This window comes from Gallus gallus, chromosome 9 (genome assembly GCF_016699485.2).
Source record: "Gallus gallus isolate bGalGal1 chromosome 9, bGalGal1.mat.broiler.GRCg7b, whole genome shotgun sequence".
In the NCBI taxonomy this organism is placed as follows: domain Eukaryota; kingdom Metazoa; phylum Chordata; class Aves; order Galliformes; family Phasianidae; genus Gallus; species Gallus gallus.
In genome coordinates, this window is record NC_052540.1 from 8,989,549 (window position 1) to 9,013,037 (window position 23,489).

Sequence of the window (23,489 nt, forward strand, 5' to 3'; positions counted from 1 at the left end):
TCTGAGCTCTTATGGCAGGGAGAGTCCATCCATTACTAAGAAGTTTTCAGTGGTACAGCTTTTTTCTCTCTCAATTTAGACATCCCCATGATTGCAGATTTCTGCCTTATAGAAAATATGGTTTGCAGCAATTAAATGCTCCCTTGCAGATTAAGCACTAGCAAGAAATCTGTCACAACAGTTTAAATCAGCCCTGCTTACTTCTGCAAATAATCAAAAAATTCCATTTTTCACTTAATTTTCCAGTATTTTGAAGGAAACTTTCTCAATATCATCTTAGTCTGAATTTGTAGTGAATCTGTTGTTCTCTTTAGCCATTTAACAGTCTCGTTATTTTTGCGTATCTGTATAAGCATCACTAATATTCTTCTGGCTCTGAAATTGGTTATGAACTGAACTATTACGTAGTGCAGAAAACATGCAAAGTTGATTCTTTCTTTATCCTGTATTAATGTAATTTATAACTTCAACATTAATATTTACTATCCTCAGAATGACATAATGGTCTCCCACAGAAAAAACTCTATAGATGAATGTCTGTTCAATCTAGATCTAATAATCATTGTGAAAAGTGTAGTATACGATTTGGGGAAAACTTTTCTTTGTAAAATCCACAAAAAAAACCCACACGAACAGTTTTTAGAAAATCAAAAGAAAACCAAATTATCTTATGATTACAACTTGATGTGGACAAAACTGTCCACAGCAGTTTGCTGTTTTTGTTGGAGTAACAGTGGCACTCCATGGTGAAAAGGTAGAACACAACTGAAGCAAAAGCGGAACACCTGAACTACTGCAAACTCCTTTTTCTTTCCTTAACTCCCACTATCAGTTACAGCAGCAGAGCCAGAATCTGTTTCTACTTTCTTCCTTATTCATTTTAATTTTCAGTCCAATTTTGTGAGGCTACATCTGTTATTTTTTTTAAAGGTCCCCAAAACTGGGTTAATTTTTTTAGTTGTTTAGGGAAATAGAGTCAAAACATGCTTGCCTTAGACCTTTTCCATTTTCAGTGCTAAAAGAGTAGCAGTATATCATACTGTCCTATAACCAGTAAAACTGCTCTGTATGCTATTTACCTTTTCTACCTGGTGATCCAGTTAATCCTAGCAGCCCTGGAGGTCCCAAAATTCCATGCTTCCCTTTTTCTCCAGGTTCTCCTGGCAATCCTGGAGGACCTGTAGCTCCTGAAGAAAAAAAAAAAATCCTTGACTACAAAGTCATTAAACGCAGACTTTTTTTTTTCCTTAAAATACACTTCAGCACACTACATTGTTCAGAGGTACCTGAAAGCATGCAGGAATATCTGAAGGACTGATGGATCTTGCTCTCAGGCTCTGAGCAAACTCTACTGGCACTGTCCAGACATACTGAAAGAGCCTTCAGTACATACTTTCGTACCACCTATACCCTCCTCCACAGAGCTGCCTGTTCAGCTGTGCTTTCTTGATCCCTACCTCTTCTGAGCTCTTACATCATACCTTTTTTTTTTTTTAAACATTGGCATTACCTGGAAATCCAGGTATTCCTGGGTATCCAGGCTCGCCCTTGGATCCTGGTCTTCCAGGTTGCCCTCGGATACCTGGTGAACCTTTCTCACCTGGGAATCCACAGAATCCTTAAAAAAAATGAAATAAAATAATAAAATCTTGAAGTCTTGTGTATGAAGTTACCCAATTCTTCACCTCGTGTGTTTAAAAAAATCTAAATGTTTGGTAAGATTTTTCTGGAATAGAAAAGCATTTTCTCCTATTGTATAAGATGCTTGCATCTATTTAGCAGTAATAAGTTATGCAGCTTTCTCTGATATCTGAAAAAGTAGAAATGGTGAGTAAGAAGCAGACAAATATTCTGGAAGGTTTCAGGATATTCACCAGTGTTGTACTAGACCATACTAGACTATACCTCTTATGTTTGTAATAGCTGTGTTACACATTGTGGTGCCTCTCCATTCCCCGGGCTTATAACTGTGGAAAATACAGCTCAGTTCATACAGAAAGCAGGGCTCTCTCTCCACTAACAAAGCTTACAGAAAGTTTCTCATGTTCAACTTTTTTTTTCTTTAATCAGAAAGAAGTTACCTGGTAATCCTAGATCTCCAGGAGGCCCTTTCTGACCTTGTGTACCAAGCAGAAGAGTTGGGTCACCTCTCTTTCCTGTTAAGGTACAGTGACTTTCATGTGGTACAAATATCATTTTCATCCATGAAAACAAAGCTCAACAGTTTTGTAAAATCAGATCATTTACTCATATGTTATGTATAGATTATTATTAGTTATGATTATTACTTATAACTATAAAAGGGAATGAGAGAACACAATGAAAAATGCTTTGGCAAATGGAAATTATCTGACAGCTCAGCCTATCTTGAAGTAAACAGTCATTTGTATTTAATAATTGCTGCCAATGTTCATGTAAGCTTCCCACTATGGGAAAGGAAAAAAAAGAACTTTTCCAATACTGACAGCATATACTGAATATGAAAGATACTGTGCAATTTCCCTATAATACGTCATTAAAAACAAAGAGCTCCTTACATATGTTTGTGAGGATTTTCATAATCAATGCAGCATGAGTCCATTTATTCAATAAATACCATTTAGTGGGGCCTTTAAGCTAGCACAACTTCTTCTGTGCTGAAATTCCCATTTAGCACAGTTAATAATTCCTAGCAATTCTGTAATATCTGTACAGATTGTTCTTTTTTTGGGGGGAGGGGAGGAATAAGTGATATAAAAGTAATTGTGAGTATCTCTGTACTATTTTAAAAAACTACGTATCTGTCTAATAACAAATAATTGCATTTTGTCGTATTTGATTTGACTGGTATTAAAGATACATCTATGTTTTTTACTTGCTTTTTTTAATGGACTTTCGAAACTCTATGAAACTTGACATAGATTTATCTTTTAAATTAATGAACTATCTTATAATGAATGAGCTGTTAAAGAAGTAATGCACTGAAATGCAAGTTTTGCCTTTCAAGCATGTCAGACTTCTCTCTAATGATATTTGTTTGAATTACGTTCACTTCTCTCTTCTATTCCTGTGTCTAGTAATTCCTTTCCATACATCAAAGCATATATAACAATATGGTTTTTTTTCAGAAGCATATTGATATAAACTCATTACCTTTAGGTCCTTTGGGGCCTGTCAGTCCTGGGTTTCCAGGCATTCCTGGTGAGCCAACATCACCCTGATTTTTTTTTTTTTAGAGCAAACAAACAAACAAAAAAAGTTTGATGGATGATATGTGTAATAAGAATGATCTGTAAAAATATTTAGTTCTTTTACACTGCCAAACAGACTGGAAATCAATATGAACAGGAAAACTGTATCTTAAGCCCAACAGAAAAGCATGCTGTCTTCATTACGTATCTAACACTGACGATTAACACTTCCAAAAAACTCTACGTTAGAATTACTAACAATTTTGAAATTGTTTATGCTAATGCTTGGCTTTGCTTTAACATCTTAAATTCCCTACAGGTGGTTTGAGGAATTTAATTTTAAAGATACTACAATGGTGTACCAAATATTATTGTATTTTACCCCCAGTTTACTACAAACATTAACCGGAAATCTGTTGTGATGTAACAATCAAAATATTAGGATTTCTTTATTTTTCCTTTTAAATAATCAGCACAGCAGATTCTCTCTTCAAAGAAATATAATAAAGGACAAGATAAGCAAATATACGTCCTCGTACCAAAAAGCAACTTCAAGTTCAACATGAGTATCCACTATTGTATTTCTTGGAGTTGGGAGAGATGTACCTAAAGTCCAGGACTGTCACTGTCACTTCAATTTACCTGGTCACCTGGTAGTCCTTTGAAACCTGTAACTCCCTTAGAGCCCTTTGGTCCTGGGAAACCACGTGATCCTGGAAATCCCATCAGTCCAATGTCACCATGGTCACCTGGAAGTCCTGGGGCACCGTTGTTACCTGGAAATCCTGGGGCACCTCTGAAACCTGTATTTCCTTTTTCACCTGAAGTTAATTGCAGAATAAGATAATGACAAATATAGTAAAACCATATTTTGAATATGGCTATGCTCTCACACTTTGTATACTGCCTTAGTAACTGCTCAAAGAAACCAGTCTTCTAGGTTCAGAATCTATAAAAACAGTAAGGTAGCTGGACACTACTGCAACCATAAATCCAAATCTATGAAAAATGTCAGTCATTTATATCACGTAAGATGTATGTTTGTTTGCACAGCTTTATTTTATGAACTTACCTCTTTCACCTCTAAATCCATTCTCACCAGGAAACCCTGGTTCTCCTTTTTGTCCTTTCTCAAGCCGAATGTTAATGCTGCCACCACCTCCTGGAAGCCCTCTTTCACCTTTGAACCGAACATACATAATGTAAGTAAATCCTTTTGTGTTTCAGGTCCTAAAAATTAATTTTAGCAAAGTCTTCTCTACTACTGAAAGCCTTTGAATACTAATTCAGATTCCAGTTATTTGAGAAGTTCACTGCTAACACAGTTAATTTCTTTTGCTTGTTTTTTAGTTAAATCAGTAATAATACAGCTCATGTTAAATCAGAATTATTCCCTGATTTTCTGGAATAAGGAAGATGGCAAATGTACTGCCTACTCTACAACGTACTGTCTGTGACCGAGTATACTTTGGAGATTGCTGTTCTTTCTTCTGTATTAATATGCAGATAATATGACAGAAAACTTGAAAAATCTAAAGTTTCAGACGTATACAAGAGAAAATTCAAGGCTTGTTTGTATGAGTGATCTTTACGTATCATTTGATTTACTGTTGTAAATTAATCTTTGACATTAATTTTTCTCCAGTCAGTTTTTATGCATTCAAAAGGGAGAAAAGCAGACTTAGTATCTCTGAGAACAAGTTAAAAAACACTTATAAATACAGAAAATATAAATCTATACCAAACATGGTCTTAACAAATACTAATCGCTGCAGTAACAAAATTACAGAGTGAAGCAGATTTTTACAAACCTTTCATTCCCATATCCCCACATTCTCCACTAGGCCCAGGTGGACCCATGTTTCCTTCTTCCCCTTTTAAACCAGGAATTCCCATTTGGCCTTGTGTTCCTGGGAGTCCAGGGAATCCTTGGGGTCCTTGAATCCCTTTGCTTCCTGGTAATATTAAATGCTTTATTTACATACTCAGTCTGCTATAATGTTGCTATCACATTCTAAGGAAGAGTATAAAGCAAAAGGTAGGAGGTTTACAAGGATTCCTTAGGAAATCAGCAAAGCTAGAGAGCCAGTAATTGGAGCATAGCTTTGTGCCAAGATCAGACTTGTCAGGAAATCTAGATTGCCTTGAAACAAACATATTCCCCTCCCCAGACACCACCTCCTCACTTAGCATACTTAGTATGCTTACTACTAGAGAAGCTAACCCTTAAGATAACCAATACTGCAAGTTAGACTTTTTATGGTTTTTTTCCTTTTAATATTCTGTGACATCTAACCTTATTTTAAATCTAATTTTACCTTGTAATCTGCACTCATCTAACTAGGTTAGTCTTGCCTTAGTGCACTTTGAATTCTGGACTGAGTAGTTTTCCGTGAATGGTAAACAACATTTTGATCTAAAATGAATGTGAATTTAATTGTTATTTTCATAGCAAATTAGTTTTCAGGGTTTTTTGGCACAATTTCTCGCACTTTCAGAAGGACTAGACATAGTCACACACTTATGAGAATATGTTCTAGATACAGAATTCAGTCCCGGACTACATCAGTAAAGGAGATAGTCTGCATGCAATAAAAAGTATATTGTTCTCATTATGACATATTTAGCAAGAAACTATCAATAATAGGAAATTATACATCCAAGTATGTCAGCATTTAACAAATAAGGTGCCACAATGCATCAAAGTGTATCTTTCCACTCCTTTGTTTTTATTTTAATAGAAAAAACAAAGAATGCTATTGTTACTGCCTCTACATTGTGCAGGGTCTTATTCTAGAAGCTGGAAAGGGAGGAGGATGTAAAGTGTCTCATATCTTCAAAAGCAGTTGAAATAGCTTCCCAAACAAGAAATGTTATGGATGAAGTGATGTGCAGGATGTTTAACATACCTGTTTGACCTGGAAAGCCAGGTTGTCCTTTATTGCCTGGTAGTCCTGGAAGTCCTCGGGACCCTGGAGGACCTGGGGGGCCCTGTGAGCCAGGAGAGCCCTTGAGACCCTTGATTCCAGGTGGCCCAGCTAGGCCCCTGTCTCCTTTCTGACCTTTAAAGCCTGGTAAGCCTGTGAAGAAAGTATTTATAAGCATAAATGAAGGGAAAGAATTCAGCAATTGTATTTTAAAAGTATAATGCTGGGGTATAAATTTGAAATCATCAAACATGGCAAAATGACTTGGAAACTTTGCTGTCATGCTGGAGTTCTGCCTCTGTCTAAATTTTCACCTGGAATACTTTGGTTTTATGTATTTTAATATATTTTAAATACCTAAAATATATTAAGTATTTATGGGAAAGAAAGTAAAGTTGAGAAAAATCTGAGATGAGCATTATATACTCCTTGAATTATAGGAACTGTACAAAATAAGGTACACACCCACAAATGAGCAGCTGCCACAGAAGAATTTGTCATGCTAGTCACAAAAATGTGACTAAATCCACGTGGTTAAATCCACTAGAAAAGATGCGTAAAGCTTACAGATGTGAGGCAACCTGACGAATGTCAAATACCTTGAGAACCTGGCAGGCCTATGACACCTCTGAGTCCAGGTGGCCCTGGTAATTGTGTGTCACATGGTGGACCAGGGGTGCCTGGACAGCCTGGCGCTCCTGTATCACCTTCTGGACCTCTAAAACCTTTAGCACCTGGAAATCCTGGGGTCCCAGGATGCCCTGGAAACAAAAAAAACACCACTGTAAAGTCTTTCAATTCCATTACTTGTTATCCATAAGAATTTCTAACTTTAATTTTGAAATTATATGCTGTTACTGGAATATCTTACTTATCCTACAGCTTTTGCATGGTTTGTGAAAACTGATGTTTATCTGCAATTTAGAATTGGCTGCTGCAGAGCACTCCTTTCTTTAAGAATAAATACTAATTCAGCTCTCACCTACAGGTGAGTATGGCCTTTATGCTGCAAAAGCTATCTGTTTCTGATGTGTAGGAGTAGAATGAGCTCACTGGCATGCAGCAGCAACACATTTCCCCTGGCGTTCCCTTCACAGACAAGATGTGTTTGTCTGTTAAGGGCCAGGCAAAAAGAGGGACCTATGAAAGCAAACAGGAACATCTGCTATAAAGTAGGAAGGCAGTGGCACTGTGGAGACACATGCAGCAATAAGCAAAACTAGATAGTGGGGATTATTTTTGGCAAAGAAGTTCATCTCTCTCTCTCTAAAGTTCTCCCATCTTTAGCCAATCTTTTCCAATTAAAGAAGGCAATCTGAGGCAGGGACTATCTTTGTGTCTCTGGAGCACAGCAGGAAAACTCTAAGCACAGATGTCCCACAGCCAGCAAGCAACAGTAATAACTGGAAGCTACACTGTTACTGCATGAACTGGGAAAAAGACATTTTCCTTCCCCTACAGTTCAGATTTCCTCAGTGGCTGATCAACCTTATCTGCGAAAAAGTAAAATATGGTGTACCCTTCATGGTCACCATTATGGATGCAGGTAAGAATAAGGATATCAGCGCAGACCTTACACAGACTTTTATCTTTGAACACATGGAAATGCTTCATAAAAACTGTTTCATACCTTGAAGCCCAGGAATGCCTGGATCACCCCTTGCTCCTTGTGCACCAGGTGGTCCTGGCAGTCCCCTGTTGCCTGGGAATCCTGGAGGGCCATATGTAGTATCACCTGAAACACCCTTCTGGCCATCTATGCCAGGTGGACCTGGAGCACCATTTTTACCATCAATGGTAGATCCTCTTTCACCTTCATCACCAGGATCACCAGCTGTGCCTCGGAAGCCTGTTGGTATGATTTTTAAATTCAGATGGGGCATAAGTAGTATGTTTGGTTTTTTTCTTCCAATGCTCTGGAATATTATAAATCATATTTAACCAGAATGGCATTATCACTTTGCAAGGAAAAGTAATATTATATAGTAAGTGTCAGATTTCTCATTTACCGCTAATAATACATGAGGGATGATAGAAGTAACTATTCCTGTGGGAAGGGACAATGCTTTTCTCTAGGGCAGCATCTATTTTGTATGCTGTCATTCTTGTCAAGATCAGTTCCTTTGCTGTAATGGCACTAGTTAGTCTCAGTTTTCTATGAAAATTTATATACAACAAAATCATTTCCTCCCTGTACATTGAGCTTCAGGTTGCTGCAGTACTTGCTGGAGGAAAGGGTGGACAATGGTAAATATTCCTCTTCTATTAGCTTTAGTTGAAATATACTTCTGTTTTACACAGTAGCTACTTTACCCTGTCTGTATGCATTACAGCTTGACCATCAGGTCTCCTGAACTGAGAAAAGTAAATTCACCTTCTGGTCCAGGGATTCCCGCTCCTGGCCTGCCTTGCTGGCCTTTTGGCCCATCAAAGCCACTTCGTCCAGGAAGACCAGGGAGTCCTTTTAAACCCTTTGGTCCTGGAAACAGAAAGAAAAGATGTAAAAATCCAACAAAGCTCTAAAATTTATAACCTAAGGGAACAGTATCTTTCTATCTTTATCTCATGCTAAAGTATGTACTTGGAAAACAAGAAGACTCGTAAACCTTTCAAGCAAGAGCTGCCAACCAAGTCACAAACAAATCTATGGCTGCTGTATTTCCAAATGGATTTGTACCCTATTACATTAACAGCAGATGACTTCAAATCACCAGAGTAACTTGTGTAGGAAAAAAAAAAATTAATACTGTGGGACATGAACCTAGTGAATTACAGTTGTCAGCGCAAATTCTTCTGTGCTGTACACTTCTGGAATGGTGCAGCCAAACTCCATGCACTAATCTTTGTTGTTCCATATCATTTCATATGTGCAAGTAGTTACTATTCACAATACTCATGTCGGGGAGCTGTGTAATACCATGCTGACGTGACTGCTTGAAAATCCAGTATCCCTATTTGTTCTAATCATGATTTTCTGTAGTGTCTCAAATGCTTTAGAGTTGTCCAAAAGCAACATTTGGCCAGTTCCTGGATGAGTTATTTGAATTTAAATTAGGTTGAACAAGGGAAGTAATAAGAATTCAGATTTTAGGGCTCAAGTGCAACATGTTCTGAACAGTATCATCTTAGAAATTACAGTCTTGAAGCATAGTTTTGCCTGGTATACACTTTTATCCTGTTTTATCCACGTTTTATCCACATGTGGATATTCCAGGTCCTATAGAGTCTAGGCTTTGTTTATTCAATAGCATCTCTCACGTCTTTTAAGTGAAGCAGGATGGAGTTTCAAGCTACCTTCGTTAAGTCATTCCTATGAAAACAATCTGGATACCTTTTGATCATGGAAACTGGAGCTTTCCAGCCCTTGGTTGTAATAGATATCTATATACCTGTGCATTTGCAGTTTTACATTTTGAGACAGGTATCTGCTGAAAATCAAGAATGCTTAATGTATCTTCATAGGATAGCTTGTTTTTTTTAATTACAAACTCCATTTTTAATTAAAAACTCCATTTCAACTAAAAATAAAATTCCTCCATCTGTAAACATACCTTGAACACCTTTAAAACCTGGGGGACCTGGGTTTCCAGGGTACGGTGATGTAATACAGATAGTGTCACCTGAAGCAAGAGGGAGAAAGAAAATGGCCCATTTGATTTTAGAATAAATGTAGTCTGGACACTTAGAAAAACATTTCTGTGGAACTAGCCAACCAAGTGAGCAAAGGTAAAGAGAGAGGTCTTTTTTACGTACATAGTTACTGCCATATAATTTAAGGTATGGTGAAGAATCTTAATGCATTTCTCTGGCCACTTATTTTGTATAGAATATCATTAATGATTCTAATCATTGCAATACAGTTGTATTCTGTAGACAGATTTTTGTTTTTCACTTTTGTATGGCAGAAAGTTTTCTTTACAATAGCCTCTGTTGTAAGAAAGAAATTATATTTTCGTCTCGATTCTGTTTACATTTTTGATTTATACATACTGATATCAGTGAAGATTTTTTTTCTTTGGTAGGGAATACACAAACAGAAAGACAGTGTCTTATGTATGAGTTGTCTTTTCCTGTTCCTTTAGCAAAAAGCATGGCCCTGTAAATCCTTATAGATAGGAGTGTTCTTCACTCCAGAAAGTAATTTCTCTGGTAATGTACAAGTAGCACACTGCAGGCTCAAGGCCCCTTTAGATTCGTATTCTCACCAGTACTTGCTGCTAAGTGCTGACAGTATGTGACCACTGAGCTTTCCAAAACTGATTTAGCTGTAAATGACTAACACTATATGTAATGCATATGAAACTGTAATGGATGGTACCAAACATTTATTTTGATATTTAGTTCTTAATGTAAATATTTAAAATTACCTTTCTGACCCTTTGGACCAGGCAGACCAATGTTACCATCATCACCAAAGTCTCCAGGGGTACCTCTGACTCCCGGAGGGCCAGGAAACCCCAAACCAGGCAATCCCATTGGTCCTTTTACTCCAGGGAGTCCTGGAACTCCAGGAAATCCTTTATCACCTGGTATTGGTACTCCAGAATCACCCTAAAAGAAAGCAGCTGTTGACAAGAAATAGCATGGCCTAACTCCTTTCCTCTCTTTGATTATTGAAAGCCACAAGTAGAAAATTATCTGCAGAAAACACTGTTTTGCAGTCAGGAAACTACGTGGGCGACATTATTAGTCCAGATAATGAAAAACAACAGGCACAGAAGGTAGACCTTTTCTTTCTGATCCCACCATATTGATCCAGTATATGCATTAGATATATCCAGAAGTAACAAAATAAGCAGCACTACTTCCAAAGAAATAATTTTTTCAGTGATAGTATGATTTTTGATCTAGACTAACAGAAAATGATAAAAGTGATTAATCTGCTATGAATTTGGAATAAGATTACACTTTTCATTAAGAGATAGTCCCTTAAGACAAAATGTTAACCCATATAGAAAAAAGTCCTGAGAAAGTCAAACATACCTCATCTCCTTTTTCCCCAGGCAATCCTAAATCCCCATCTCTGCCATCATTACCTTTTTGGCCTGGAAATCCTGGAACCCCAGTAGGACCTCTTTCACCTTTTATTCCTTAAAATAATTTAAAAAAGGAAGTATAGTATTTAAAGTATGATTTCCTTTTTATTATCTGCTTAGGTAAATAATGGGTAACCATTCGTTCTATCTAGCTCTGTATGATATTTTTCACTTCTTGAATTCGGATTTCCTGAGTGTGGTAATTTGGGCTTAGGAAGGCAGCATGTAGTTGGACACCTCATGAAACAAATTTGTTTCTTTAAAAGATGTGTTTACAGGCATCACTAGAATGTGCTTCTGTGCATTTTATATACAGACTGAAAACACTGTGCTATTTGAAATCAGAGTTTTATCCCTGATTTCAGTCAATTCAGGATATAATAATGCCATGCAATGCAGAATAATTGTACCAATATTTCCAAAAGGTCTTTATTGTTTTCTTACTTTTCCCCCTAGATTTCTCTTTCACTGACATTTATGAAAATGCAATTTTTGAATAAAGGACAATAAAACTATTCTAACCCAAGGATTAATTTTGCTGCATCAAGAAATTCTCTGTAAATAAACAGCAAATGTTTAGCCCTGCTCCAATGTCTGTAAATAAAGAGAGACCATCCTCAGCTAAACTAACCTTTTCAAACAATAAGATGGATGTCTTTTTTTCTGGATAATTAACGTAGCATTTGTAACTAAGCTTTATTATCAGATTACTGTAATTTGTTTTTCTGTCTTTTCTGGTTTTGCAGATCATACCATAACTAGGGAGTTTTTAATCTATTTAATTACGATAATTTTGGTTCTGCAAGCATATTGTTTGTTTTTATGTTTTTCCTGAGAATTTTTGGCTGTTTAAGTGGAAATAACAGTTGGAATACTGACATATGATTCTTCAGGAGGTGACTTTTATAAAATAATGTTTCTTCTTTCAAAATAATTGTATTCTGCTTAGTTTTTGCTATGGCCTTTGTAAGACCTTGATTAGCAATCACAAAACAGTGAAAAAACATGAGCATTAATAACAAGCTTTTAAATTAGTAACAACCTGTTTTATGGCTCAACTATAAAGTAAAAAGCGTAAAAAAATTTCTATTGACCTTGTGTTGAGTAAGAAGAAAATGCAAGAGTTTTTATCAAGAAAGCAGTCTGGTTATACACGACCTCTAGGCCTCCATAACTAGCCAAATTAATGACTTGAAGATTAGATTAATGTGTTTTTCTTGCTGTACTGCCTAAGTATTGGATAGGAAACAAAAACGCTAATGATTAAATATGTATTTACCTTTTATTGAAACTCTTCCCTGGTCACCCTTCTCTCCTTTTTCACCATGTTGTCCTCCAGAACCAGGTGTCCCCTTACAAATGACAACCCAGATCCCAAAAAAGAAAAAAAAAAAAAGAAAAAAAAAATAGAAAAAGAAAAAAGAAGGAAAGTTGTAAGTTAATCTCCAGAAAAGAAGTAATAAGAGAACTGAAGGGAAATTAGACACATCTCTTGCTCTTGCATTGTTTCCGCCACCCCAAAAAGGCCAATTAATGTAACATACCAATAAAAAACAGAACTGTTGTATATTTTTTGATATCAAGGAAGAGGTATGTGAATGGTGCTTGGCCATTTCATTCAGCCTGACTGCCAAATGCATGGAGATACACCTATGAAGGTAAGTACTGATGGCCCATGGTTTCATTCAGCAGTGAACATAAATGTGAGAATATTAAAATGCAAACAGTTCACAAACTCTTCCTATTGCAGACTTTGTCCCATGACCCAATGAGTCTGCAGCGGAAGGGAATCTCTCTAGTTTGTTGTCGCCGCTGGATGAGGTTATCCTCCCAGAACTGAATGCAGCAGTAAGTGATTTTTTTTTTTTTAACTAAGTGAAAGCCCAGAAAGCTGTCAGTATAACATTTTATCTGCATCTAGTTTAATACCCAGTGTCTTTTAACAGTCTATGACCTGATAGGTTTAGAGGTGGAAAAAAACACTTTTCTGTATTTTTACACTAATTTGTGCTCTCAGTTCTCCAATCTGGTTTGCACATCATCTTGGCGTGTACCTTGAAACAGTATATGTAAATGTAAAATTTGGTAACATGAATAACTAAATGCTGATGCTAAATAATTCTAGTACACAAAACCTTTACCGCTAAAAAATTCATTCGGTTTCCTTTCATGAAGAACTTGAAATGAAAGTGTTATATTGCAAGGAAGCTATTCAAACAAACTAGAAGTCATTATTTTGAGGATTATCATAGTTTTACTTTCTAAGGACTGGGCAAAATGAAGGGCAAAATGTTGATTCCACTTCAGCTTAATTGCTAAGAAGAATGTCATAAAAAGACTAGGCTTTGCCTATAGTGGCTGATCCAAGTGAGGAATGAACTTCAGCTGAGCAGTGACTGAAAATAGGAGATTAGAAAGTAATACAGAACAGTGAAGGGAAAAACACAACAACAAAAAAAATAGCACTGCCTTTCAGACTCCATGGGAGTGAAAGACTGTATTTTGTTCAGGCCACTCCATCAAATAAATTAAGCACAACAAGTTAAGCATTTCAATTAATTTCTAAAAAAAGAAAAGGAATAAAGAAAATGACTTGAAATGCTTGAATAAAAGCAAGGGTTCCTTCACACATACACACACAGATTTTGACATAAAAGACGTCTTAGCCCAAAGACATCATGCAATTTTGTCTTGATAAAATTTTGCTGGAAACACTTTCATCTAAACTAACTGAAAAAAACATCTTCAGTCAACTGATACATCCGTATTTAAAAAAAGGGGGGTGTTTACAACTAAAAGTAAAAACAACTCAAAAACAAAATACATGAACACACACCATCTTTAATAAGCCTCTGGATGACAGAGTTCTGTCCCTCAGTGTATAACTCCTCCCACTGCTGCAAGGGAAATCAGATAAAAACTAATAAAATGCATCCTCCTACAAGACTGAAAAAAAGCAGAAGTAAATAAAACTTTTACATTGCTTTCCAGGCCAGTTCCTTTACCACTCCTCTAAAATGCCTCCTGTGTGACTGTTCAGTTAATGTTATTTACTTACTGAAGCTCATGAAAACTACTCACAGGGAGTCCTGGTGATCCCACTGCACCAGATAAGCCTGAATCACCCTTTTCTCCACGTCTTCCAGGGTAACCCATTTGTCCTTTCTTCCCTTGAGTACCTGAAGGTCCTTGTATACCACGGGGACCAGGAGGACCAGCACTACATGAGCAGAGGCCTTGATTTCCTATAAATGTATCAAAATTACATTGAAGCAGTTGCATAATACATTTTAAAAATGCTGTCCTTTTTCTTTCATGTATATGTAGTGCACAGACATTTTTATATCTCATTATGGCCTTCAGAAGAGTGAGGCTTATCAATGTATTTTTACAGTGCTGAATAATGGCTGTAGTGTTGTGACTCTACTAACTTAGAAGCTGCAATATCAACAGCCATCTAACTATACATTTTGATGGTTCTGATCATCCAAGTTGCATTAAAATTCTGTTTGCAAATTTAGGACTGAAGTGATAATTTGGCAAAGGCCTCATATTCAAATTGTTGCTGTCCAGGTATACCTACCTTTTTCTCCTTTTTCACCTTTTCTACCCGGAAGGCCTATCTGACCTTTTGCTCCAGGTTCCCCAGGAATCCCTCTCTCAGTACAAATTACACCTTTGGAAAAAAACAAAGCTTAGGTCACGTGTTCTCTCCCTTACATCATTATCCTTGCATGAAAATCTACAGATCTTACAAAATACTTTACAAGTTACTGCTTACAGATCATACTACGCAATTAAGTCTGGCTAGAGTTGATGTCGCAAGTGTTTTTTTTACTGATACTATTTTTATTCCACTGTAAAATTTTACAGCTCGTTTCTTCACTAAAGGATGGTGATTTGGGTTTCCTCCCCAGTCGTCAGTGTTTTTAACTTCAGATGACTTCTTTAGGAACTTTACTTACATGTTATTTTGTGGATTTAAGTCACCCAGGAAGCTAAAGATCTTGACATCTTCCTGACTGACAATTAATGGGAAACACATTTCCTCTATCGCATGTAAAATTTGATATATCTATCAAAAGGCAGCTCTCAGATTTTTGTAGGACTAACAAAAGCGATAAATCTATGAATGATATTCTCACAACATAAATTGCTGTTGGACATACTAGGTAGTCCAGGTAAGCCTTGTCTTCCTGGCTGTCCTGGTAGTCCAGGTGGTCCAGGAAATCCAGGTCTTCCTGGAATTGCTTCACCTGTTCCAGGCAAACCAGGGTCACCCTGAAAACCTTGAGGTCCTGGTGCCCCACTTATTCCTGGCAGGCCAGGCAGACCTGTAAAGCAGTGATACAGACAATTCAGAACTGTCATGCAGAAGAGACTCTGTTCAATAAATAAGACTTAAATCTAAATACTTATGTTTTCTTTCCCCAGGAAAAACAAGTGGCTTCTGCTTTGTACCTTCAAATGCCTCTTCTCCTTCTCCTCGTTATCTGTCCAGACATCAGTTTATTCAGTTGGTCCTTATATAGAGCCAAGTCATCTATATCATCTCCTTTACAACTTTTTGAAGTTGTGAACAGGATTTTTGAGCACAACGCTACAGATACAGGTACACCATGGATATACAGTACATGGCAGCATTTTCTGCTCTGCCTTCTGTTCATTTTCTAGCAACTCCTAATGCTCTATTTGGAACATTTTGGTTCTTTTTTTTAGTATGAGTAAGTACTGGGATAATATATATTTTTTTTCATTTTCTGTGGACCCCAAATCCTTATTGTTGGTGACTTGCATGAAACCAGAACAAAGAGTTTTCTTTTAGTTCTCTCTTACTGGTATAGAGTTATTATTTTGTTCCCAAAATCTCTTACTTGTTCCATCGTCTCCTGGTCTTCCTAGCATACCCACAGGGCCAGAAGGTCCAACTGACCCCACGTCACCTGCAGGACCTGGAAATCCAGGATCTCCTGGTGGGCCTACACAGAATTATGAAGATATGTGAAATGAACATCTCAGGCAGTTGACAGTTTTATTTAAACTGCAATTGAAACTAAAATTCAAGAACAACAAAGAAGTAATACACGGTGATCTCTCCTTCTTTATCTGTATGAAACAGTTTTAAATGTGTGACAAATTTTCAAGTGGGAGGATTTGGTTACTTTTCTATGGATTCCTGCCCATTTCACAGACACACAGTTTTAAAACTTGTGTCACTCAGTAGTAGGATCTTTGCTAAATATTTCAGAACACTGAGAGAAGCCTTTGTCCCAAATAAATACATGTAGCACTTAAAATAAATGTGCATCTGGTGCGTCTCTGACAGTGCTTGCAAGTAGGTCATTTCAGGATCATCCTACTGGAAATTACCCAAATTTTTAAAAGTTTATTTTCAAAATTGCTACAATAAATACAAATGTTTTGTAATTAATTAGTAATAAAGAAAACTTAAATCAGATATAAAGGAAAATGGAAAAGCAAAATGTTGGCTTTCTGTTTTCAAACCATTCTGATAAATGACATTTTCTCTGAAGAATATAAAAATACTTCAGTATCTAATCACATGTCATGCACATAATTAACATTAAATGTTACCTGAGATACTAGAACTAAGCATGGGCTTAAATCCTTTGCATAAACTGGAAACTCATAGAAGCCAATGGAAAACAATTCCAGTTGATTTTAGTTGAAGCTCCTATCCAGTGGGGAGGTTCTGCTGAACCAGGATTGTGTTGTGATTTATTTTGGTGCTCATAATCAGCATTTGCTGCACTAGAAATACAATTTATGAGAAGTTCTTTGTTAAAATGTTCCTACCGTACAGGTTCTCTTTGAGATGCCAAAACAAATCCTTTCCAGGCAGCATGCTTGGCTGCTCCCCACTGTCTCCTGCTGTGTCGGAAGTAAGAACTTCCACACATTATTGCCAATTAGATAATAAAGATGTGAAAAAGAGAGAAGATTTAAAATCACAGCCTTAGGTTTTGGTAGGAAAGCAATGAGATTGAGTGGTATTCTATTGAGAGTACTAATTCTAGACAAGTAGGGAAAAGATGCTAGGAAGTTGGAGGAGGAAGGAAAAGATGATACATATATTCCTTCCTGCAAGTGAGTACCAGCTGGTGTTAACTGATAGTACCCACCAGACACAGTTGCAGCTCTCAGGCATAGCCAGGCAAACAATGCTTGGGAATCTCTATTTTAAAACATTAACATTACAGATTGTATTAATGAGTGATAATACACTGCTAAGGCAGAAATAAAGTATGTTGATCAATCTTTTTGATTGCCTGTGTTTGCCTGTGCCTTTTTATACAAATAATGTAAACTTGATGCTTCTAGGAATCACAGGACCGAGTACATTTACAAATTATGTAGCATGCACAGCAAATTCAGTACTTTCCAAAAACTTTGGTAATTCTGGATGTGTTGTACAACCACAGAACACATGCTCTCACTGTCCAGAAAATCTAGATTTTTGAACAGATCATCTTGCACTGCCATATACATACAATTTAGCTTGAGAAATTGTGTATAAAAAGTGATTTCTCTGCATCTGTCTATATTAGATTTGTAAGAAAAAAAAATGCGTATTCAGGAAACAGAGGAGAAAATTATAGCTTATGAAATTCTGAATTTTTTTTTTAATGTTTGCAGTATTGGATAAAACAGTGACACAAATTGAGAATAGCCTGGAAACACAGTGTTTAGTGACTTCAGTGATGAAATCCTGATGGAATTAGCTTTCCGCAAACTCAGGAACCAGGATTTCACCCCTGCTGCGCACTAAGAGGCTTAATTGAAGTCTAAAATATGTGTGTTGTGGCAATTCTGAACACAGGATTTCTGAACTACAATGTGAAGCCTGATTTTCTTGTTTGTCTCCATTACCCAGCATGGGTTTATTTTTCAGCACTCTTTACTAAATAAGGCCCAATAATTAGGGACAGTCTAGCAGACCTAACTGTGGCTATATGCATAAAGATCTTACAAGTAACATTTAATTTGAAATAAGTATATTTAACGTAGTTCCATTAAGATCAGTGAAGCATAAACAAACCTAGAAAATAATGTTCAGGATTTGTCCCTGGAGATTACTTTCTAACACCTTAGCAAAACAGGTCTTTATAAACTTTATACGGCAGAAATAACAGTTAAGGTTAGCTTTAACCTTTCATAGGAAGCAGTGGAGTTCCAGGAGGACCGGGGGGCCCTTTTTCTCCAGGATCCCCCTGTAAGAATCCAACAGTAAATTTTACTGCTGGGCATAAACATGCAATGCCCTAGCATGCAACTAAACATTTCAAAAATGTTATTGAGGTATGAAAGGATGTAACATTTTCATATCACCTGGGCAACAAGATAATAATTCTCTTTCAGAATACCAGTGACTTAATATACCTATCACACTTATCTATTCGGCTTTTCACAACTTGCAACTTCTGCATCTGATTTCTCTCATGTATTGTAAAGTTGAGTCAGTTACAGTATAATCAGCACCATGTTTAAGATGTTTTGATTTAACAACCAAGATGTAAATATTAAAATTTAAAATTCTATATTAGAGTTTAGAAATTATTTTTATGATGACAGATAAGCACTAAGAAAAGAGTTTCAAATTCAACAGATATTATAAATGATAAAAGATGCTTAAAGTTTTAATAAGAAGTTTAAAACATCTGCATCAGGGAAACATAAGTTTCTACTAACAGCAAGGAAAATCACTTCTGCTTGGAGGATTTCTAAATTAGAATTGCAACTGAAGTGGAATTTAGGGAAGTCTTTTATGTGGGAAATTGTATTATACATTTTGCTTTGGTGTAGGTTAGGAATCGGCCCTTCTGTCTGCAGCAAATGGGAACTGAGAAAATAAGAATGCGAATCTGGGAACTGCATAGTTTTGTAGCATTCCTCAGGTTGGAGTTCAGGGCATTTTAGGACACAGGCAAGGAGAACTGAGACTGCAAGACTAGATGCCCACCCTTGTATGAGTAAAACCAAGCAGCCTATGCCTCTCTATCAATTAATACTTTCCCTTTTTAAAATAGATATTTATATGATTTTTATACAGTACTGGAGATGTCAGTCATTGTTGGCTTCTTAAACTTTAGCTTTTTGTCTGACCTTTTCCATTTGACTGTATCTTACTGTATGAGATAACATAACTGTGTACTCTTTGGCTATTTTAAACAGGAATGTATACTTGTCTCCCCTAATAATTTTAAAAAGTGTTTTTTTTGTATCAGGAAAGGGAAATTAAAACCTAAAATTTTCCTCCTCTGATAAACTTGTGTAATATTTTGAGATTTAAAAATTAATGTAATGATGATAAAAGTAACAAAGATTTATACAGTGGATGGATGTTACCCATGTCTTGCATGACTTGCATGCTTAACACAGGCAGAAGACAAGAAAGAATTGAAGAGTTGCTAAGTCAACATCAAAAATGTCACCTCTTGTTTGATATCCCCATTAAGCATTAAACACTATTCTGTAAGTTTCTATAGCTAGCTTTGTATAATGTAAGTCACCAGGAACGCTCTTAACTGCCTGTAAAGACCATTCATTATTTTAATAACACTCACACAAACAAGTCCATCAACTTGACTCAAAGTTTGCGACCTCATTTGGTGCCAATTATCATACTAATTCATGGACCAAATTTTACAGGATCTTACAGCTACCTAAATAGCACGCTCCTTTACCTGTATACTATTCTCAGGATCTTAACCATAAATAACTTTCATAATGCTACAATTCACAGATTAGATGGCTATACAGTTAAGGGTATAAATAAACTCTAAATTGCTTCTAAAACTAGAGTTGTATGAAAATCAATCTGTAGAATTCTCACTCTTGTGCACACCAAGCAGAAATCTTTACTCTTTGCTATTTATTACCTTTGTTCTAAGTGTCCTGAAAACAGTAAATCTTAGAAGTAATTATGTTTGTAGAAAAGGCAATGATCTAATAAGTGGGTAGATTTGGGAAGAATCATTAGCATTTAAATAGGGAAGTGTGTATGTGTTGAGGTATTTTTTATTCTTTCTTTGTTTGTTTGATTTTTACCTTGATGCCTGGATAGCCAGGTTTCCCAGGAAAACCAGCAACACCCATTTCTCCCTGGAAAGGATCATAAGTACCATCTGTTTAGACATTAATATAATTAATTGAGAAAAAGTCAGTGTGACAGTTATGCAATAGTGTTAACTTATAATAGCTTCCACGATTGTTGTTGGTTTTTGTTTTTTTTTTCCAGAGAAATTCACTAGTTTTGTACAAGAGATTACATGCTTCATAGAACCTTCTCAGTATTTTTTTTTTTAAATTTAAAAATCTATACAGGTTATGCAGGTTATTTATATAGTTGTCAGTGGGGTTCATTGTAGCTGAGGCACTGAACTAGCTGGAACACACACCAGAAAACTCTGACTGTTTAATACAGTTGAAATTGGCTTGCTGCCTGCTTGTATGGTAACTGTTGAGTCACAGCCTGAACCACTGATTGAGCACCTGGGCAAAGCAACACAGTCAGCCTTGGGACCATAGTTGAAGGCAATTTACCTGTGCAACCAGAAGGGGTGGAGCCTGGCTGCACCTCTCTTAGACCTCATTTAAGGGCTGACTGCCGCTAAGGAAGGGTCTCTGGTTGCAGATCCTTCCCTTGTGGAGTTTTCCCTTCGAGCCTAGATCTTCAGAGACAGGTGAGTACTCTTCCTTTCCCTTTGTAACCTTTCCATTGTGCTAGTCCCTTTGTTATTACACTTGCTGTATCACCATTGCACTGCACTGATCTTTCTGATTGTCACACTGCTGAACAACCCTCTTTTATTTACTATTACTGCACGAAAAGCAGCTGCTTATCAGTTCCTCCCGTCCTTTTATGATCTGCTGATATATTCATCAATTCATCATTTATATTTATCCAGTGTTCAAACCCTTTAGATCAACAGTGGTGAAATATAAACAGCCATTTTGCAGATGAAAGTCACCTGGAATATAATTCAAGATGCAAGTATCTGCAAATTAATGTGGTTTAGGAATATAATGATCATTACCTTAACTAGATTTAACTGGATTTGAAAGTAAGATGGAGAGAGGGAAAACACAATCTGTATACCTACACCTGTTACTCTTTAATCCAATAAGATGTCAGAAGTTCATAACTGCTCCTAGCATTTTTTGAGCCAGAAGGCTAAATGAAACATGCGTTTAACACAAAGTGGCAAAAACAAGAGCATGGCAACCTGCTCTGTGTAACTTTTCTATCACGCAATCTGCATGCCCACTGGCATCCTTTCCTATTCATGACTTTGGCTCCAAATTCAGTCAAATTTTAGAGAGTAATAGAAACTCAACAATGCAGTTCATAGAACTTTTGCGGCAACAGGTAACAGGAGGAAAAGGAAGTAAGGCAATGTGAGCTATCAAGCACGAGGAAATTGCAAATCTGCACAAATTAACAGAAAGTCAAACCTCACTGATGTCGCTGTAAAGTGAGCTGCTGTAATTTGTCGTCTTACCTTTATTCCAGGAAAGCCTGCAGGTCCATGAGAACCAGGGCTACCCTGATGAAAACAATGTGAGTTAGAATAGTAAAAACTTATACAAATTAGACCTGTACAGTATTGCTAAGCAGTCAATATTCCTTACATATGTACTATTTGGGATCATATCTACCAATAGGTAGCACTTGCAAAATTTTTGCAAATATCTTATGAGAACTGGGCATGAATTTTGAACTACTGCTCAAAGTAAACCAGATATGTATTCATTTATTTTTATCACATTGCAGCAAATATAGTGATGGATAATGTTGCTCCATGCATATATACTGTTATGCACATCATGAACAAGCTGCTGTGGGGAAAAAAAGAAAACTGCCATTGGCAAGTATGGAATAGATTAAAATTGGTAGATTAGAACTACTTCTAAGAATTTATGCAGCACTAAATATTTAAAAGGTAACCATACAGATCTGCTTTCTTTCCAAGGAAGGAATGAGCTTGTGTCTAAGTCTGTGACACAGTGACTCCCAGAGCAGGACTGCTAAATATTCTATACAGAAAGAATGACAAATTAGTTTAAAAGAAACCTTGAAATCTTGTTTGGAAATGCATAGTTAAACCACCAGATATCTTCTAAGAGTAATTGCAGTGAACTTGTGAAACAATTTATTCTGAAACTTCCTTACCCGCAATCCAGGGAATCCAGGAATGCCTTTTTCACCCTTTTCTCCTTTCCCAGGTATTCCCTGGAGTATTCAAAACATTCTGTTTATTTAAACTGGTAAAGTTTGCCATAAATGTTACTCTATATACACGTTTATTAAGTTTGTATATAACGGATCTTGTTTCATTTGTTAGGGTCAAACACTGGAGCTTACTTCATCAAGCACTACTAGTAGTGCCTATGCATCTTCAGTTATTCAAGAAAGCTGTTATGATCTCTTCACCAAGCTCAACATGCTTTTAGAAGTTTGGCCTTTTTAGTTCCGGGCACCTTTAGGGCCCCATGAGGCAATTCCTTAGATCCCGCTATTAAGTAATGAATGTACAGTTATCTACAGGTACAGCTAGTATTAGAACTGCCATATAATCTCCAACTTTTTCAAAGTAAGTCTTATACAAAAGGAGTTTGTCTCCTTTTCCAGTGCTAAGTATCAGTAGTCCTATCATGATGGAAAATGATTTCCTGAAAGGGTGCTAGACTTTGAATGCAGAAACGTGATGTTTAGGCTTCTTCTCTTCTGCCTACAAAACTAAATAAATGTTTAATATAAACTAGCTCCTGTCCTCTGTCCCCAGTTATCTTCTGTTATATTTTTTTTCCCTGAGATCTGGTAGTTGTCTGTCTCTGGATTTCTCCCCTTCAGAACTAACAATAAAGACACCACAGTCTATTCTGTGGCTGCTTCTGCTCAGCACTGAGGAACTTCTTACTGGCATACTAATGTTTATATGCATTATACTGACAGCAACCCTCTCTCCAAACAGGTGGCTCTGCCATCTCTACTTTTGAGGATACCCAGAATGTGAAGTTAAAGTCTTCCCCAAACATATTAAGGGAAATATACACATGCTCCATTAAGAACATATACGGATTTTTCTCTTTCTCTCCTTGAGAAAAAATAATCAGCACTTCTGTTTTCTTCACAGCCTGAGTCATTTGTGTTAACACTCCAACTGGAAACAACACTGGCCTTTCACAACCAGGCAACGTTCAAAAGGTAGGTATAAAATGGAAAGGTTTTCCATAGGGTTTTGAAATATTTTTCCTTTCTTACTGATATAGATGTTTATTAAGTTCCAATGCACAAGTGCTGTTATTTCTTCCATCATCGTGTGCTTTGAAAG

The 23,489-nt window shown here is 36.6% G+C and overlaps 1 protein-coding gene and 1 long non-coding RNA gene across 4 annotated transcripts in view; one reads left to right on the plus strand and one right to left on the minus strand.

Moving 5' to 3' along the window:
- COL4A4 (collagen type IV alpha 4 chain) overlaps positions 1-23,489 on the minus strand; it is a 64,619-nt gene that overhangs the window by 14,637 nt on the left and 26,493 nt on the right. For all 3 annotated transcript variants that reach the window (XM_015276987.4, XM_025153677.3, XM_015276986.4), the window contains exons 15-37: positions 22,328-22,387; positions 21,657-21,701; positions 20,203-20,256; positions 18,305-18,365; positions 16,008-16,112; positions 15,303-15,467; positions 14,717-14,809; positions 14,215-14,378; positions 12,413-12,485; positions 11,081-11,187; positions 10,465-10,648; positions 9,649-9,717; positions 8,472-8,576; positions 7,728-7,946; positions 6,697-6,858; positions 6,080-6,250; positions 4,982-5,125; positions 4,243-4,350; positions 3,813-3,991; positions 3,133-3,196; positions 2,082-2,156; positions 1,511-1,618; positions 1,080-1,187 (exon numbers count right to left, since the gene is read on the minus strand). In XM_015276987.4, the coding sequence (XP_015132473.2) occupies positions 1,080-1,187; positions 1,511-1,618; positions 2,082-2,156; positions 3,133-3,196; positions 3,813-3,991; positions 4,243-4,350; positions 4,982-5,125; positions 6,080-6,250; positions 6,697-6,858; positions 7,728-7,946; positions 8,472-8,576; positions 9,649-9,717; positions 10,465-10,648; positions 11,081-11,187; positions 12,413-12,485; positions 14,215-14,378; positions 14,717-14,809; positions 15,303-15,467; positions 16,008-16,112; positions 18,305-18,365; positions 20,203-20,256; positions 21,657-21,701; positions 22,328-22,387 (2,623 nt within the window). The remainder of the gene's footprint in view (positions 1-1,079; positions 1,188-1,510; positions 1,619-2,081; positions 2,157-3,132; positions 3,197-3,812; positions 3,992-4,242; positions 4,351-4,981; positions 5,126-6,079; positions 6,251-6,696; positions 6,859-7,727; positions 7,947-8,471; positions 8,577-9,648; positions 9,718-10,464; positions 10,649-11,080; positions 11,188-12,412; positions 12,486-14,214; positions 14,379-14,716; positions 14,810-15,302; positions 15,468-16,007; positions 16,113-18,304; positions 18,366-20,202; positions 20,257-21,656; positions 21,702-22,327; positions 22,388-23,489) is intronic.
- LOC107051843 lies at positions 4,277-23,362 on the plus strand. The gene is made up of 5 exons (XR_001463766.3): positions 4,277-4,372; positions 12,884-12,981; positions 15,568-15,745; positions 20,789-20,837; positions 23,292-23,362. It is a non-coding gene; the product is annotated as an uncharacterized LOC107051843 (long non-coding RNA).